At 35.8% G+C, this 20219-nt stretch overlaps 1 protein-coding gene across 3 annotated transcripts in view; it reads right to left on the reverse strand.

The window, feature by feature from the left end:
* LOC127845562 (protein FAN-like) overlaps positions 1 to 20219 on the reverse strand; it is a 68504-nt gene that overhangs the window by 26940 nt on the left and 21345 nt on the right. For all 3 annotated transcript variants that reach the window (XM_052376580.1, XM_052376579.1, XM_052376581.1), the window contains 6 exons: positions 20008 to 20101; positions 15598 to 15680; positions 11768 to 11847; positions 7779 to 7933; positions 6422 to 6524; positions 2135 to 2204 (listed from right to left, as the gene is read on the reverse strand). In XM_052376580.1, the coding sequence (XP_052232540.1) occupies positions 2135 to 2204; positions 6422 to 6524; positions 7779 to 7933; positions 11768 to 11847; positions 15598 to 15680; positions 20008 to 20101 (585 nt within the window). The remainder of the gene's footprint in view (positions 1 to 2134; positions 2205 to 6421; positions 6525 to 7778; positions 7934 to 11767; positions 11848 to 15597; positions 15681 to 20007; positions 20102 to 20219) is intronic.

A 20219-nucleotide genomic window follows, 5' to 3' on the forward strand; every position in this document is an offset into this window, starting at 1 on the left:
ACCAAGTTTGGTGAGGATTGGATGAAAACTACTTGAATTAGAGAGCGGACAACATGGTTGGGTTTAAAACGCACTAAGATACCCCGTGACCTAGTTTGACCCAGCATGACCCATATTCAAACTTGACCTAGACATCATCTTGATACAACTTCTGGCCAAGTTTGGTGAAGATTAGATGAAAACTACTTGAATTATAGAGCGGACAACATTGTGATGTTTAAAACGCACTAAGTGACCCCGTGACCTTGTTTTTGACCCGGCATGACCCATATTCAAACTTGCCCTTGACATTATCAAGATACAACTTCTGACCGATTTTGGTGAAGATTAGATAAAAACTACTTGAATTAGAGAGCGGACAACATGGTGAGGTTTAAAACACACTAAGTGACCCCCTGACCTAGTTTTTGACCTGGCATGACCCATGTTGGAACTTGACCTACACATAATCTAGTTACAACTTCTGACCAAGTGTGGTAAAGATCGGATTTAAACTACTTGAAAGAGAGAGCGACACCATGCTCAATGTGTAAAATGTACTAAGTGACCCTGAGACCTAGTTTTCGAGCTGGCATGGCCCATGTTCGAACTTGACCATCAGATTATCTAGATAAAACTTCTGACCAAGTTTGGTGAAGATCGGATGAAAACTACTTGAATAAGAGTGAGGATACCATGCTGAATGTTAAAAAATGCACTAAGTAACCCCATGACCTAGTTTTTGACCCGGCAAGGCCCATGTTCGAACTTGGCCTTAAGATCATCTAGATACAACTTCTGACCAAGTTTGGTGAAGATCGGATGAAAACTACTTAAATTAGAGAGTGGACAACATGCTGAATGTTTAAAACGCACTAAGTGACCCCGTGACCTAGTTTTTGACCCGACAAGTCCCATGTTTCAACTTGGCCTTGACATCATGTAGATACAACTTCTGACCAAGTTTGGTGAAGATCGGATGAAAACTACTTCAATTAGAGAGAGGACACTTAATACGGACCGACAGACAGACAGACAAGACTTTGTTCACTCCTATATACCCCCCTAAACTTCGTTTCTGGGGGTATAATAACAGGGCCATGATGGCTCATAACGCTAACCTTACTTTACAGACATAGACTGGTGACTTGACCTGATAGAAGACAGGATCTTAGTAAGAGAACAATAAGCCCTTAATGAACAAAACATGTGTCCATAGGGAACAGATGCAAGCACATTACAATTTGTCTAAAAACTTTGCTTATGTCAAACACAAGGTTTTTATGGCAAAAGTTTGACTTTTGATCTTTAAGTGTGACTTTGACTTTTGAGGTACTGAGACCGGTCATACAACCGACACTAAAGTCTCTTCATGGTAGTTATTTGTGGCAAGTTGTCTTTAATTTGAAAGATGAATGAAAAAGTTATAGCCTGTGCAAACTTTTTTACAGCCAAATGAACTTTTGACCTTTAAGTGTGACCATGACCTCTCAGGTTGGGAGACAGGTTCTTCTCAAGAAATGCTTACTTCACATTTCTGTCAGTTGTGGTTAGTTTTCTAACTTGATGAATGACACAGTTACAATCCAAACAAGCAGTTTCATGTGCCCAATTTTCTCTATAAACTCTTAAGTATGACCTTGACCTATGAGGTAGCAAAAACCTTTTGAATGAGAGCTGTCTCCTCTACAGTAGTAACACAACACAATGCTTAATTGACATTGCACAACAACATATGTTTTTCATAAAAGCTCACCTTAAGCACTTGTGCTCAGGTAAGCTAGGAATTAAAACTTTCAAAATCTAATTCAGGCTCTCTTATGACTGATACATTATCATCCACTCTGACAATTAAATACAATGAAGAATGCCGTTAATATAAAACAAAAAGATGGCATACATATATATAGGGTTTTTGGTTTTTACTATATCACACTAATGTTGCAGCCAAACACACAGTTGATGCTATGTTGTATATATATATATATATTATAGTTGCATTTTTAAGAAACATTAGATAATTAACATTTAAATTCTTTTAATGTTTTATAACTAAATCTCCATAAACTACAGTATTGGATTCAATTATAATCATTAAAAATATGTCATATCATTTCTAATGGGGTATAAAACTATTTAAAGACCATGCTCCTACTTGCTGCCCAAGGTGGTAGATCAACATTGCCCACAGGTCTGCCATCCTGCCTTACCCCAAAATTGCACACCTGAAATTGTTATCAAAATGCAAGGTGAGTCATGAAAAATATTTTAGATGGAACATCTGCGAATGTGTATAAGAAAAATAAGGCATATTTTACTTTTTATTGGCAAACATAAAAAAATTGACCAACATGAAAAAAAGCCCAATCAGAATCAAGTTTAGTCAAATATATAATTCAAGTCAAATGTCGATATAATCTTTTTGATCCCTCGATGTGTCTAGATTTGACATAAGGTCATGATTTGATGTGATTAGGTAATGGGCAAATATGCAATGTTAAATGTCAAATCTTGACATCCAACTTTCAGAAAAGTACATTTTGCTAATTTAAGTCTTTTTTAACAAAAATAACACACAGTCTTTGCTGAAAGAGACATTTAACTTGCCAAGAAGTTAGATTTGTATAAAATGTTATGCAAAAAAATAACAGTTCAATACCTCCCTCCAGAAAAAAATGAGCGGATTTTTTTTCTTCTATTTTTAGTAACAGGAATCCAACTGGCCCAAAATTACTTTTACACCCTAGGTTAACATGAACGCAGCCAAGAAATAAAATTAAAGCACAATGTCTCCATCCAAACATTATTTATTAAAATGAAAAGTTTTTCTTTTTTTGTAACAGAGCCTTTGACCTCACTTGCCCAAAATCCATCTACTTTCTCGATAAGCATGTAACCTGACACTGATGATTTCAGCCCAATATCTCCATCCTAACTGAAGGTAATGAAGGCAAACTGTTTATATATTTTTTCAATAAGGACCTTGACAAAATTGGCCACAAATGCACCACTTTGCTAGGTCTACATATCAGCTAAAGATATTAGTTTTTTCTTGCAACCACTTACCTGAACTTTCTTTGCACAAAATGGGGTATTATTCTGCTTAATTGCAGGTAAGAATTATGGATATTGGTTTATAACCTTGCACGATGGTCCTTCAAAACACATGTGAAGTTTCAGTTAAATATCTAGTAGTTACAGAGGTATGTTGTTCTCTCACCCAAACTGTATCCTATATTTCATCTTGAACACAGCCTTAACAAGACTTTTAAAAGTAAAACAAGATATGTGTTTGTCAGAAACACAATGCCCCCTACTGCGCCGCATTGAAATAAAATTTCTATTTAACATTTGGCAGGTATTGAAATCATCTCCCTTTAAAGGTTATTACTTCCCTTGAATTTTGTCCAATCCAACTGGGGGTGGGGGGTGGGGAGGGTCTCACAGTCAATTATGACCATGTCAGACATCACTGACAACCAAGGCCTGTGGTTTAAAAGAGATCATAGGCAGAGTTGATCATGTATCTATGGACATAAGTCCACAGGTATGTAATGAACATCAAAGAAATTATAATTATATAATTTAAAAAAATAAACTTTTACAAATCAATAATTTGGGTTGTAAATAATCAAAATAATATATCTGTACATTTATTTATAATTATATAAATTACTTCCCTTGAAAATAATTGTCTGTAACAAATGTCTTTTTTTAGTCGCAAATAATTAAAAGCCACTACCGTGACTGTAGATTCGCCACTCAAAATGTGCAGCTACATGAGATACACATGCATGCCAAATATATAAAGTGGCTATGTTCAATATTGAATAATTTTCTCCCTTTTTAAAGCTTATTACATCCCTTAAATCTTTATTTTTTACCGTAGACCGTAAAGGATGACCTTGACCTTGATCTTTTACCACAATGTGTTTGTCGGAGAAACTGTGCCGCCTACCGTGCCGCTTTGATTTATTTAACAAAAATATATATGTGGGCAGGTCAGATAACTATGTCCATTTAAAGCTTATTACTTCCTTTGACTTTGTTTTTTCGACCCTAGATCTTGAAGGATGATGTTCACCTTGAAATTTTACCACTCAAAATGTGCAGCTCCATGAGATACACATGCATGCCATATACCAAGGTGCTATCTTCAATATTTTAAAAGTTATGGCCCATGTTAACAGGGCCGTACCCAGGAAATGTTGACTGGGGGGGCCCAAACGGGGAGGGTGCGGGAGGGGTTGGCCCTCCCGAATAGATTTTTTTTATTAGGCACCGTTCAAGGTGAGTTTTAATGCATATAGAAACATATGTTGCGTTTTAAATTTATGGATATATAACAAGTAAATCAGCACCTTTCTGAAGTCTAAAGCTTTAACCATTACGGCCGTCCATAAAGTATGTCACGCTCCAGGTGGGGGGAGGATGAGTAAGAAAGTGACAGTTTGTGACATGGGGGAGGGGAGTCAAGCCACGTGTGATGTCACACATTTATTTTTAAAAAAAATGTATAATTTATTTATTATTTCTTTAGTAGAATTTAAAAATAATTTTCAAAAATTTGTGAAACATTTGAATTAGTTTTATGTCAAAATAAGACGAATTGCGTATCTCCTGATTCTGTTGTTCGAATGTTTAATAGGCAACTTGGCTGGGCCGGCTTATTCAATAGGCACAACCTCCACACAGATTTCAATGACGAAATAATTGGACTGTTCCATTTTTAGTTAGTAAAGGGTTGAAAGAAAATCTTAATTATAATTTCGTTTTTATTAGAGGTAAACACGTGGATAAATATTCATACTGCTCATCGTAACAACCCTACAGTTATAAAAGCCTGTAATGTGAAAGTTCTTTTACCAGTAAGTGAAATTTTAATACGGTTTAATAGTGAATTGAGTTTTAGATTAAATTTAAATTAAGTATGAATTTTAAAAAAATGTTTGAAAGTGTGAGTTTGTGACGTACTTTAGGGAAGGGGGTCCAAGATTTTGTAACAGTTTGTGACATGCCGGGGTAAAAATGGTTTTAAAAAAAGCGTGACATGCTTTATCAACGATCTCTTGGTGTGCAATTCACACACATGTTTAAAGCTTTAGATTTCAGAAATGTATTACACTTTATAAAGAAGTAAAAGCAACCTTTGAAACTAAAAAACCTTTATTATGAAATGTAACATAAAGTATGACTGTAGAGGAGGTTTGATTTGAAAGAGAAAATACTACTATGGTTATATGTCAGTAACTGACATATAACCTACTAGTATTTTCTCTTTCAAATCAAACCTCCTCTATATAAAATTTCAAAGTAAATTCATTATAAAATGTTTATCATCTACAAGACAGTTTTCACAGAAATGTTTAATAAGCTATGACTCTAGAGGAGGTTAGAATTCAAAAGAGAAAACATTATTATCGTTCAGACCTACGACCTTCTGTAACAGTTCCATCCATTCGCTGTTTCTCTTTCCTTGTCCAATTAAAAGACATGTTACACCCACCATCAACAGATGAAGCATTGAGCACAATGGGTAATTGACAGATCGGGGATGTGTGTACAAGGTGATAAGAAAACAATGCCTAGGGGCTTATCTCCACTGGCGAGTAAATTAGCGCTAATCCCCTTGTGTATCAGGGGCAATAAAACAAATCTGCACATTTGTATTGCAGGGAAGTGTACTGTGGGCCCTTTCATGTGAGAAAATTTGCAGTAGACCCATTATTAAATAATCATAACTCGACAGCCAGCTGGGGGGGCCCGGGCCCCTGGGCCCAGTGCCTGGGTACGGGCCTGGTTAAAAGTTTTTTTTCGAACAGACGGACAGACTGACACACATACTGACATACTGACTGATTGACGGACAGTTCAACTGCTATATGCCACCCTATCGGGGGCATAAACAAATGGGGCAGAATACTCCTTAAAAGCTTGTCATGATTAGGGGTCTTAGTTGGTTTATATTTATTTCTACCCTGAACACATCAATTGTTATTTTATTACATGTAGTAGATATAAAGATAAAGAGTATATGAGCATAAACTTTAACAAGAATTGTTTAACTACAAAAAAGACATAATTCTGCTAAATTGCAGGTAAGAGTTGTGAGACTTGTTCAATAACCTCACACAAGGACCCCACACAATGATCTCACACAATGACCTCACACAATGACCTCACACAATGACCCCAAACACAATGACTCCAAATACAATGACCTCAAACACAATGATCCCAAACATATGTGAGCATTTTCATTTAAATGCCTGCGGTAGAAAAGATATATAGAGATCTTGCATATTTACCTTCCCCAGAGCAAGAAGCAGAGGTCAAGGCCAACACTTGAGTGAGTAGTATAGCTCGAACTATTGGAGGTCAGGTTGCCTAAAGCGGATAGTCTATTGTTTTTTGGGATAACAAGAAATATACTTGCTCATACCCCTGAATTGATCATAAATTCCCCGTTGCCCTGGTAGAACTCTGGTATCAGCTCCTTGAAATCTGCAGCCCCATGAAGGCAGTTCTGCCACAAGTCCCATAAACTACAAACAACAATGGTAAAACACCTATCATTCACCTTTCAAACTTTGCTTTTCTGTTAAAGATCCTTTCTGGCTGTTCAGACATTGAAGAGATGTTGATATCATGTATAGCCTTCAACCTGCAGCCAAGTCGTTAATAAAAGCAATTATTGAGAGTTTATTTGTTCTTTTATTGCATATTCTTTACCTGTCATCACTTGATCTCAAAATCAATATGGGTCTGCCTTTGGTAAAGACCAACCTGTATACTGTTCCTTGGTTAAATCATTCTCTACCTAGTGTTGATTCAGTTTTTGTGTAACAGGTTTCTGTAACTCTAATCTCTGACAGTTTAAACTCAAAATCTAAAGGAATTATCATTTCCATTCAAATAACCAGAACATTACTTAAGATGATATTTGGTAAAAGCATTCTCTAGATATCTTGTTGGAAACAAAAATGTATATGGAGAAAAAGTTTTCTTGTTCAAAGCCCCTGTGACCTTGAAACTTGAGCTATTGTCCACAAGTTTAAAGTTGTCTTGCTTTACCCCCGAATAACCGGCAAACCAGCTTTGATTATCGTAGGTTTAAGCATTCTCTACAAATCAATCTAAAGCACATTTTGAGCCTTGCGACCTTGAACTTTGACCTGTTGATATCAGAAGCCATATATATATGCATCTCCCTTTCTCCCTAGAAGTGAGCATGTCAACTTGAAAAATCGTAAGTCAAAGCATTTTCTTCATATAGTGCAGAAAGTGATTTCATGTTACAAGACCATGTGACCTTGACCTTTGACCTGTTGATCTCTAATTCAATATCTGTCTTGCTTTTCCCCCAAAAGAACCAAACATACCCATAGACATGATTGAAGGTCATAGTGCCCGCTAGATAGTATGCTGTTACAATTTGGTTTACAGACATACTGCCTGGACATCCCTCCAACCAAGTGATAGATACAAAGCAATATACCCAAACTTCTTGCAAAAGAGGAATAATAAGCAATAGTTGAGCATCTGTGACAGTTTTTTTTAATCCAACAATAATTTGTGAATATCCTATCCAGAAAACTTTTACTTTTCAATTGAAATTTTATAAGGTTCATTAATGTGTCTTTTCCTGTTATGTATCTTGTCACCAAACTTTGCTTGGTGACCTGGACTTGGACGCTACATTCTGACTCATCACGCTTATCATTTCCATCAAGATTTTTTTTTTAATTCATCAATGCTGGTAAAAGTAGAGCTCTATCCTATTATCACACATTTCTTACCTGTTAAACATTCTGTCAGGCTGATCAAATTTCCCATTTTGTAAACAGAGAACATACTCTGGGGCCTGCCTCGACAAGTAGAAGAGCACATAGCCAGGGGTGGAGTAATGGGCCCCATACAGAAACTTGGGCTCAGGCATATCAGCATATCTCTCCTGCAGGTTAAACATTTAACACTTTACCACTAAGATTCAAAGGCTTCATTTCCAACCCTTAATTACTTATGAGCAGCGAGCAGCAAACAGAATAAAACCTGAACAGACTGCCAATTGCACATAGCCATTTTCACTTTGCTTCTGAGTAGTACAGGGTTAATGGGTCATAAAGATTAATTGATATGAGCCCTGAACATGAACTTGTGCCTGAACATTACATAATTTCTTATTGCATGTGCAAGACATATTTCATGAGTAATTACGTTTAATAGGTTAATTGGTATTTTTTTAGTAAATGAACTTTAAAAGTAATTTCATAAAATGTGAGTAATCATTATACATTTATGCATGAATATTTTTGCAAAAAATTACCAGCTAATTCTTGTGCAAATAGTATTCTTACTAGTAATGGTTTTGAGAATCGTTATTCAATGCAACTAGGAAGTATTATTTTTTATAAGTGCCTAGAGTTTTAAGTCAATGTTTGCTAAGCTACCTGCATGATATAGAAACAATGTGCAAGAATTAGCTTGCATTATTACGATAACAATAGTACAACTAAGTAACAAGTTATACAAATTTAATTCTAAAAAAAATGACAACCCTGACAAAGAGCATCACTTTTTTTATTTTAGAACCTAGGAGAATACATATCACATGTGCATGACTTCATATCATAAAGAATAATACCTCTTGATCGAGTTTGAATGTTCTACATTGAAAAGTGTAGGAGAGTGGTTAAGGAAAAGTGTTTGTATTTAGACTGAGAACAAACAATTGGATGATAAAAATCACAAATGAACTACATATCACACCATATCACACAGAACAATTCCAGCATGTTTGAATGTAGAGCATTGAAAATTGTAGGAAAACCCCTACAGATAATTTTGAGACTTTAACAATTATATGCATTGGAACACAAAGGTGGACCGGCAGAGGTCCATTTTTTATTCCACTTAACCATAGTTTACTTTGAATGGCGTGGAAGGTATCAATTTCATTATAAAATTAAAATATTAAGTAAAACGTCCTAAACTTGTGTAATAAGCCAATATAAATTTTTATTCTATATCCAATAAATTCATCCAATGGGCATTCTTCATTTATCCCATTTTTGTACAGACATTGACGGTATAACACCTTATGGAACAAGAAACTGTCGGAGACGGGTGATGCTCCCCAAAGGTTTTTTGTCACAATATTGCACTATATATTCAGATAAAAGGAAACGTCTTGAGGGCACAGTAGTTGGGGGGACAATAATTTTTTATAGAAAATTTCAAAGGGCCATAACTCTGTGAAAAATCATTTGACCAGAATTCGCTGATAATATGCACATCTCCTCTTAGTAGTGAAGCTTCCCATAAAGTTGCATTGAATTCCGGTCCTTAGTTGCTGAGAAATAGCCCGGACAAGAATTGCACTATATGTACAGTTAATGGAAAATTCAAAAGGCAATAACTCTGTGAAAAATCATCAGACCAGAACCCGCTGATAATATGCACATCTCCTCTTGGTAGTTAAGCTTCCCATTAAGTTTATCATTAGTTGCTGAGAAATAGCCCGGACAAGACTTGCACTATATGTACAGTTAATGGAAAATTTCAAAGGGCCATAACTCTGTGAAAAATCATCCAACCATAAACCGCTGATAATATGCACATCTTCTCTTGGTAGTAAAGCTTCCCATAAAGTTTCATTGAATTCCGGTCAATAGTTGCTGAGAAATAGCCCGGACAAAAATTGTGCACGGACGGACACACGGACGGACAGACGGACAGACGAAGCGGCGACTATATGCTCCCCCAAAATTTTTTTTTGGGGAAGCATTATAAACTAGCCTGTCTCCAACCTTGTTGAATATACCTGTCGTGTGCACGGACTACTTTTATTCTACCACTGAATGATTTTTTATAAGAAATCTCTTGAGTCGAGAAAACTTTAGCTTTAAAATTATACAACCTTCAACCTTTAGATTTAGTCTAAGGAAATAATTTATTTCCATCCGTATAATGAATCAGCTGATTGATGGCGTCATAAAATGACATACTTATTGCGTCTTTTTTGTGATGTCATCTTTTGGTGTACACGAAACTAGTAGCTAATACTAGTAGTAGTCAATGTCTGGGAATAAAACATTGAAGACGCACATTTTTTCGTGTTAATGTATCGTGGATGTTATTATGAAAAAGTGCATATTCTATGGACTACTTACTTCGGATGGAATCGGTGAGACGAAGGATTTAGATCTTCATGTAGATCTATGTCGATCTACCTTATTGGTGTGTTTGATTTTCAGAATGTGCGTGCCTATTTGGATGTGATATTGAGTGTGTAGAGTATAGTGATGGTTGTGTATTTTGGTTCAGTAGTCTATTCCAATTGTTTTGCTTATGGATGTCAGTAAACGTAAGGTATTTTCTTTGATGAATAAACTTTTTCTTTATTATTTTATCAAAGAAAGTCTATTCAGAAGGAATAACCCATTTGCAACAAGTGTTTCAAAGCTTAATAGAAATATTGCGGATTTATCTTGTGTTCAGATCACAAACTACACGATGTGAATGCTAGATCTAGACGCCATCGAAATCTGCAGCGTCCATGAACAAATAAGGCGAGTATAGTTTTTTTAATAATTTATGTTTAGAACGACTCTGTGTGTAAATCTACATGTACATGTATGTTGACATCGACATCATTTTGTTAGGAGCTATCGCCGCCATATTGGACTTTGATAATTTTCTTTCGAAAATAAAATGAATAAAATCTTTGTTTCGCGGTTGTAATGTGTTACAATTTGCATGCTGCGTTAAATTGAATTGGTGATATTTTTACTCGTTTTACAGTTTGTGTGCGCATTTTTTTAAGACTATTTTGCATACCAGAACAAATACATTCTATATCACTACGCATGGTTGCATTCGTTAGATTTTAAGCACTTTTAAGAATGAATTAAATTATTGTTAAGGCTATTAAGATCTATTTACTTTAAATGTCATGTTGAAAAAAAATAGGATAAATACAATATTAGGTTAGCGTTGAATACAGAGAAGTTTATGTTGCTCGGCTCGAACACAAAAAGCGCTCGCCAAGGCTAGCACTCCCGGCGTTCTATGCCTCGCAACATTAAATTCTCTGTATTCAACGCTAACCTAGTATTCTCTATATGTACCACATGATCGTCCAATATATTCCGGTATAGGATCCAAAAAAGTCTGTATTTTTTCCATATTGGACAGTCGAGTAAAAGTGCACTAAGCAATTGATTTTTTAAGAATAAAAGCCGTTACTGAGAAAAAGTATCCCAATGTACAATAATCGATTAACACGGGCACGTGTCTTGAAAATAGCATAGATGCAATTAAAGCATTTTAAAATCAAAATTAAAAGCAAACAAAGAGCTTAAGAATTGGGATATATAATAAAAAGCTTACTAGACATTGAAACTATAAATACATGATATATTTAGACTCGAACACAGTTTGAAGTCATATTGGACATGCCTAACAGCTCGGCTTATATGACTTCAAACTGTGTGATTGTCCAAATATATCTCCGTATTGTACAGTGAAACGTCTAATAACTTATAAATATAACTGCATAAATGTAAATGTTAACATAATCAATACTTAGCTGAAGGAACAGTATTAAAAATATGTCTAAAAGACTTTAACACCCTGTCTTAATGGAAAGTTCTAATATAAAGAATAGTCTGGATGCAAACACACTAAGACTGATGGACACAGGGATACCACTTGAGTATGCTTTGAATGGGAGGGGGGTGTAATTACAAACAAACAGGCAGTTACAAGTGCCCTTAGCTCCTCTTACCTTCATGCGTGCCAGACGTTCATCATTGAGGGCTCCTATAGGCTTAGCCAAGTCTCTAAACGTATCAGGATTGTTGAAATCTGAAACAAAACACTGGAAGTGGTCCCATGGCCATGAATGCAAGAGATCTCACTGAGTAAAGAAGTCAGAAGTATTTTTATTCATTCAAGAAATCATTATTCAAGACACGCTCTGGGAAAATGGGACTAAACACATGTGCATAACATGTCGTTCCAAATTATGGTAAGTTTTGTTTAAAGGAAGTCGCTTTTTAGCCAAAACCTCGTTTGAGCGGGAAGTGTCTTCCCTGATTAGCATGTGTGGACTGCACAGGCTAATCTGGGAAGACACTTAACACTCATGCATTTAGTCCGGTTATCCCAACAAGAGACCCAAATTTTTCTGACTGTTAGACAGTGAAGATTTCCCAAAGTTATTTACTAAGGATAATATAATATTTCTAATAATTTTCAGTTATGCGAGATAAATTGATTAGTGTATATATGAGTCAATTCAAGTGTATTTATGTACCCGCCACTCACCAAGTGTAGGGCTGGAAAAGCGAGATAATTAAAGTGTGTCTATTTACCCCCCCCCTACTCACCAAGTGTCAGGCTTGAGATGTAAGACAATTCAAGTGTATCTATTTACACCCCACTCACCAAGTGTTTGGCTGGAGAAGTGAGACAATTCAAGTGTATCTATTTACCCCCCCCCACTCACCAAGTGTTTGGCGAGAGAAGTGAGACAATTCAAGTGTATCTATTTACCCCCCCCCACTCACCAAGTGTTGGTCTGGATGTGAGACAATTAAAGTGTGTCTATTTACCTGCCACTCACCAAGTGTTGGGTTGGAAAAGTGAGATAATTAAAGTGTGTCTATTTACCCCCCACTCACCAAGTGTTGGGCTGGAAGTGAGATAATTAAGGTGTGTCTACTTAACCCCCACTTACCAAGTGTTTGGCTTAAAGGGAAACAATTAAAGTATTTCTATTTACCCGCCACTCACCAAGTGTTGGGCTGAAGTGAGACAATTAAAAAGTATCTATTTACCCGCCACTCACCAAGTGTTGGGCTGGAAATGAGACAATTAAAGTGCGTCTATTTACCCGCCACTCACCAAGTGTTGGACTAGAGAAGTGAGACAATTTAAACGTATTTATGTACCCCCCCCCCCCCCCACTCACCAAGTGTTGGGCTGGAAAAGTGAGACAATTAAAATGTGTCTATTTACCCGCCACTCACCAAGTGTTTGGCTGGAAATGAGACAATTTAAGTATCTATTTACCCGCCACTCACTAAGTGTTTGGCTGGAAATGAGACAATTAAAGTGTATCTATTAACCCCCCACTCACCAAGTGTTGGGCTGGAAATGAGACAATTAAAGTGTATCTATTTACCCTCCACTCACCAAGTGTTTGGCTGGAGAAGTGAGACAATTCAAGTGTATCTATTCACCTTCCACTCACCAAGTGTTTGGCTGGAAATGAGACAATTAAAGTGTATCTATTTACCCGCCACTCACCAAGTGTTTGGCTGGAAATGAGACAATTAAAGTGTATCTATTTACCCCCCACTCACCAAGTATTGGGCTGGAAATGAGACAATTAAAGTGTATCTATTTACCCTCCACTCACCAAGTGTTTGGCTGGAGAAGTGAGACAATTCAAGTGTATCTATTTACTCCTCACTCACCAAGTGTTTGGCTGGAAATGAGACAATTCAAGTGTATCTATTTACCCCCCCCCCCCCCCCCCCCACTCACCAAGTGTTGGGCTGGAAATGAGACAATTAAAGTGTATCTATTTACCCGCCACTCACCAGTGGCTGGAAATGAGACAATTAAAGTGCGTCTATTTACCCGCCACTCACCAAGTGTTGGACTAGAGAAGTGAGACAATTTAAGCGTATTTATGTACCCCCCCCCCCCCACTCACCAAGTGTTGGGCTGGAAAAGTGAGACAATTAAAATGTGTCTATTTACCCGCCACTCACCAAGTGTTTGGCTGGAAATGAGACAATTAAAGTATCTATTTACCCGCCACTCACTAAGTGTTTGGCTGGAAATGAGACAATTAAAGTGTATCTATTAACCCCCCACTCACCAAGTGTTGGGCTGGAAATGAGACAATTAAAGTGTATCTATTTACCCTCCACTCACCAAGTGTTTGGCTGGAGAAGTGAGACAATTCAAGTGTATCTATTCACCTTCCACTCACCAAGTGTTTGGCTGGAAATGAGACAATTAAAGTGTATCTATTTACCCGCCACTCACCAAGTGTTTGGCTGGAAATGAGACAATTAAAGTGTATCTATTTACCCCCCACTCACCAAGTATTGGGCTGGAAATGAGACAATTAAAGTGTATCTATTTACCCTCCACTCACCAAGTGTTTGGCTGGAGAAGTGAGACAATTCAAGTGTATCTATTTACTCCTCACTCACCAAGTGTTTGGCTGGAAATGAGACAATTCAAGTGTATCTATTTACCCCCCCCCCCCCCCACTCACCAAGTGTTGGGCTGGAAATGAGACAATTAAAGTGTATCTATTTACCCGCCACTCACCAAGTGTTTGGCTGAAGAAGTGAGACAATTCAAGTGTATCTATGTACCCGCCACTCATCAAGTGTTGGGTTTGAGAAGTGAGACAATTCAAGTGTGTCTATTTACCCCCATCTACCAAGTCTTGGGCTGGAGATATGAGACAATTCAAGTGTACCTATTAACCCCCACTCACCAAGTGTTGGGCTTGAGAAGTGAGACAATTCAATTGTATCTATTTAAGCCCCACTCACCAAGTGTTGGACCGGAAAAGTGAGACAATGCAAGTGTACCTATTAACCCCCCACTCACCAAGTGTTGTGCTGGAGAAGTGAGACAATTGAAGTGTATCTATTTATTCAGAGCCCCAGATAATTTTTTCAGCCAAGTGGTTTTTCACTAATGAAATTTTTAATTGATGAGGAAAAATCAAAATCCAATAATTTTAAGGAGTATTAATGTTCAAAGGATCACAATTAATAATAAATTGTACATGTAGTGTTAACTCGCTATAACAAGAGTCTTGTACACAATAGAGCAATCACTTTTGTTTTACACAATGTATTTAACAGTTGTTCTGGGTTTTTTTGCCCTTGGCTTATAAGCAGCCATTAATCGCTTTTTCCGTCTTGATTTGGCAAGCCACTTTTTAGCACACACTGTACAGCCATGATCAAAATCTTCTAAGCTTGGTCCACACAACTTGTTTATTATATGTGTATTTCGGCTGCCATTTAAAAAGTGCTTGAAGGAAAAAGGTTTTTCACAAGAGATGAACTGATAGCAAACATTAAATGCTTGAAGTTGGGCGATTCTTGTTTTATCAAATGTGATGTCAAATGTTTTCACCACAAGCGTATATCGATTCTCAACAATGCAGCGGGGAACTCGTTGTGTCAACATTGGCCTTTATCATGGACCAAAATGAAATGATACCATTCTGACTGAGGAGTAAATTTGGTCGGGAACCACATTCTATACATAGATGGTCATGTCACTACGTTTTTACCGGTGTGGACAGAATGACGGGAACCAGTCATGTTTACATGTATTATATGCATGTATAAACAGCTAATACGCATTGAAATTGCACATGATGCGTAATCCGAATTTAGCCAGGAGTTTTTTTAATCAAGAAAATTTTAAGTCATGCGTATTTTCTGTTTTTTCATGTGTATTTTACTCAAATACACATCTTATCTGGCCCTCTGTATTTAAGCCCCACTCACCAAGTGTTGGACTGGAGAAGTGAGACAATTGAAGTGTATCTATTTAAGCCCCACTCACCAAGTGTTGGGCTGGAGAAGTCCTGTATCACCCAAGGCATCACTGGATACTGGGTCAGGTCAAAAAAGCTTCTGTCTGCGGCACTTAAACAATGACAGAACATTTGACAATTCTTGGGCATTGTTACACAAGAACACAATTTTTGGTTTTTACCTTAAACAATGAAAACAAGAGCTGCGTTTGTGAAACACAATACCCCTTAACGGGCTTTAAGTCCCACAGCAGCTGCTTTAGAGAAAACTAGGGATGCAAGAGGTTAACCGGTTAACCAACCAAAATGACCAGTTAACCAGTTAAATTTTCGAGAAAAGCTTAACCTGGAAAAAATATTTGATTATGTTTGTTTCATGGAATAATTCGTACTGCCACTTTGCGCTTGTGACTAGTTGGAACAACATACCGCACCATCGACGGTAATAAATAATGTGTCAACAATCAAAGTAATAAAGCAATTAATCAATACCTTTGTGATAAAAAATAAGGGGTACGTTTTGATAACTGACACTATTGTTTTTGGACTCGCTAAAATTTAACTTGCGAACTGCTGTGAGTGGGAGCTAGTAGCGAAGACGTAATTGACACGTTTATTGAACTCACGATAAAAAACATTTGAGACATTGGACGGCTTATTTTCATGTTTTGTTTACCAATATCCAACACTGATTGCTCGCGAAAATACTGTGTGTATAAGTAACAATTTTATCAAGAATTGCATTTGTAGTTAAAATCTTGACGAGTTAACGTCGTTTTGTTTATCAAAAATTAATATCATTATGATAATTTACGTCCAATGATTCCACCATTACCGTCCGATGAAAGTTTTATTTAAAAAAGCAAATTATTAAATGATTAAATAATTACACATCAAATGAAAATTTTACTAAATAAAACCGTTAAATTTAGTATTTGTGTAATTGCTTAAAATTTGTGCGCTATGATACGTTAACATACGTAACTATCAGTATTTAAGATCATTATATTTAGTTAATTTGCTATTGAATAAATGTACTGATTATATTAAACATTCAACTTAAATTTTGTACAAAATTAATATCATTTGCATAAGTGTTCTTTATTTTACCCACATTTTTATTTGTATAATGAAAATCAAACGATACTACTTGGGCTACAAACGCTAAAATGCAAACAACAAAATATGCAAGTATCAAATAAGAAGAGATGCGGATTCGTTGAACACACATGACCCACTTTACGTCGAATTGAAAGGAAAAACACATTTCTATATTAAGCAAATTTGAGGACAAACTGGCAACTATATGCTCCGCCAAAATTTTATTTCGGGGAGCATACAAAAAAAGTCACACATCATCTGTAAGTCATGTTGGTAGACTCAAATACCAAAATCAGCTTAATATATGAAAGTTTGCTTAAAAATAACTGAAAAAAAAAGTTATAATACTGATATTTTCTATGTCCAAGGCCCATAACTTTGCCAAAAATCAATGGACCGTAAAGGTATTTCACACTTCATTTGTAGGTCATGTAGGTAGACTCACATATCAAAAATAAGCTCAATATCTAAAAGCATTGTGTAAAAAACTTCCAAAAAACAATTCTTATATTGAAGTACAAGGCACATTTCTTGGACCATCCCGGTGGCATGTATGACATAACTAAGCCAAACATCAATGGACCAGAACGAATTTCACTCTTCATCTGTAGGGCATGTATGTCGACTAATATACCAAAAATTAGCTCTATGTCTGAAATTTGGTGTGAAAAAACTCTGGTAAATGGTTGTTATCGCGAACAAATCTATGTCCAATTTGGTCTTAAATCTCCACGCTTTTACTTTCTATTAATAGCAGCTCCTACCTTGGAATATATCCCTTAAAAAAATATTACTTCCCTTGTCAAAAATAGACCTTGTACCTGCCAAATGATAAATAAAAATAATCTCCCTTTAAAGCATATTGCTTCCCTTAGCAAAATTTTTAATCAGTCCAAGGGTTGTGTCTTTGTCAAAAATCAACAGAATAGAACGAATTTTACACTTCATCTGTAAAAGGTCATCTAGGTTGACTCACTTACCAAAAATCAGCTCAATATCTTTTAGCTTTGCATAAAAACTTGTGGAAAACAGATCGCCGGAAACAGACAGACGAACAGACAGTGCAACTGCTTTATGCCACTCTACCCGGGGCATAAAAATACAAGTCTTGATTTATACCCAGGATTTATAATGCTTATGACTCTCATGTAATAGACTGATCCTGGAAAAGCACGAGTAAAGAAAAACCCACTTATCACCCCGGTACAAACAACGCTGGTCCATTATATCAACCAATGATAGCTTCCTTTAAATAATAACGGTTGATACGGTGTGTGATTTTGAAAGGATTAGAAATGGGTCATGTTTATTTGTACCATCAGATTATTGGGTTTTTCCAAAAAGTTGCTTTTTCGGGATACATATATTGGTTCAATTTTTATGATGAAAATAACTTAAAATTCAATTTTTATTCAAGAAAGATTCTGCAGGACAGAAGTGAGAAGTACTTTATGATTTCGAAGGTAAAGAGAGTAAAAAAAATCCAATTGTTATTGCCACAAATGATTAGCCTTATCACATTAAAAAATGTGTGCTTCCTCAGTGTTTTTACCAGGAACAGTCTTTTTTCATTGCAATACTAAGTTATAAACCCACATGGGTTAATACCCTGGTGATAGACCGATAACAGAACTAAAGTACTGTTATTCCACTCATAAACCATGTTAATGGGGCAAAAATTATTTTTTTACCCATAATGTATAGCCAAAGCAGATAATTCTTTATATGCTTTCTAGTAAGGTACAGAATTTAAAAGGCGCAAAAAGAAACATCATATATTAAATCCCTAACCCTTGTTTCTTTAGAGAATATGATTTTATATATAAATGTTATTTAATATACTAGTGTAAGTCTTATAAAGAAACCTCTGGGCCTTGTGTTTTCAGTGAAGATTTTTTAAGTTTTTTTACATATATGAAAAACAAATTACACATGTGCTCAGGTGAAAAAACATATTTTCATTTACAACAGTGATAAATCAGTTGAAATTACTTTCCTTGACACAAAGAATATTTACAAACCCTTGTTAGAAAAACAAACATTAAAGTAAGACCTCTTCGTGTGACCTTGACCTTGAGGAAGAGATGGATATCGAACGCGACACAACAGGTTATTATGGTTTACATTTGTGCTCAGTTATCTTAAAATCCATTTATATAAGGCATAAAGGAATTCCTTGACAGACAGACATTTATGCACTCATACAGACAAACAGATATTACTTTTGACACCTGCCTTCTTCAAACCATGCATAATAAAATCGAAAAAAGGAAGAACTTATAAAACACAGTGTTGGAATTTTTTTTTATGTCATTTTTGGGGTTAAAAAAAAGATTCATCATACATCAAAAGCAAAAAAATAACCTCTATATATCTTGACTTTTCAATTTCTTTTACTTCAGTGAATAACATGATCTTATACCACAAGATGTAAATGACTAAGATGTCCATTTTCTGGGTGATTTCAAGCGATACACAAAATAAATCACCATGACAAGTAGGCAAATGGAAGGATTCATTCATGCAATGAAAACAATCAAATTCTGACAGAAACGTTTTAGTGACGGACTGTCTCTCCTATTGATTTATACTCTTTAAAATGTTGAGACAATAACTTACAGCTCCACTAATGCATGTCAATTGTGGATCAAAATCTGAGATGGCTGATTCATCATTAATCATTTTACTTTTATTATATGCTTTTCAAAGAATATTTAATTGGTATAAATATAACAACACAGCTTTTTTCTAATAAAATCATGTCAGTCTATATCCCCTCTTCCTTTCTAAATAGTGTACTATGTACACATTCATGAACATCTGAAAACACACACTATAAAATTTCAAAAATATTATTTAGCAAAAATAATGCATATATTGGCATTATTTATCATCATGTTGAATAGGTTAAACATATGACATAAAAAATACATCTGAAATCTCTTGTCACTTAAGATTTATTTTGACCCATGCAGTTTTCTCATAGTTCAAAAGTCTTAAAGAAAACGTTTTTTGAAAGATGCAAAATAATTATATTTTAATACTGGTAAAAATGTGATATTGTCACTCTGGTGGTCACTCTGCAACTTATCAATCTATTTTTTTCTACAAAACCACATGCGGCTGAAAATTCAATAATGTACTTCACCAAAACAACAGACAACATTTCAACTCTAAAATGAAATGTCAGAACAATATCTTTCCAGCTGACTTAAGAAAACCTTTTATAACAATAATATCATGTGGATTGTTTTATTTCCCATCAGCTAATAATAATAGATAATTCTGATACTTCAGATAATTCAAGCCCCCCCCCCCCCCCCCCCCTCACCAAATACCTGTTAAGGAACATAAGGTAGTCGAAGTTTGAGATGACCCCATTCTGCCACTTCAAGGTCATATCCTGCTGGTCTGATTGGGTGAGCTGTACTTCTGAAAGTTCATCAAAATGTGTTATTTAACCCATTTATGCCAAGTGGACTCTCCCATCCTTGTAAATTGGATCAATTTATTTCCAAAATTAGGGATGTCTAGTATATTTATTTCTATA

Source organism: Dreissena polymorpha, chromosome 9 (genome assembly GCF_020536995.1).
Source record: "Dreissena polymorpha isolate Duluth1 chromosome 9, UMN_Dpol_1.0, whole genome shotgun sequence".
Classification (NCBI taxonomy): domain Eukaryota; kingdom Metazoa; phylum Mollusca; class Bivalvia; order Myida; family Dreissenidae; genus Dreissena; species Dreissena polymorpha.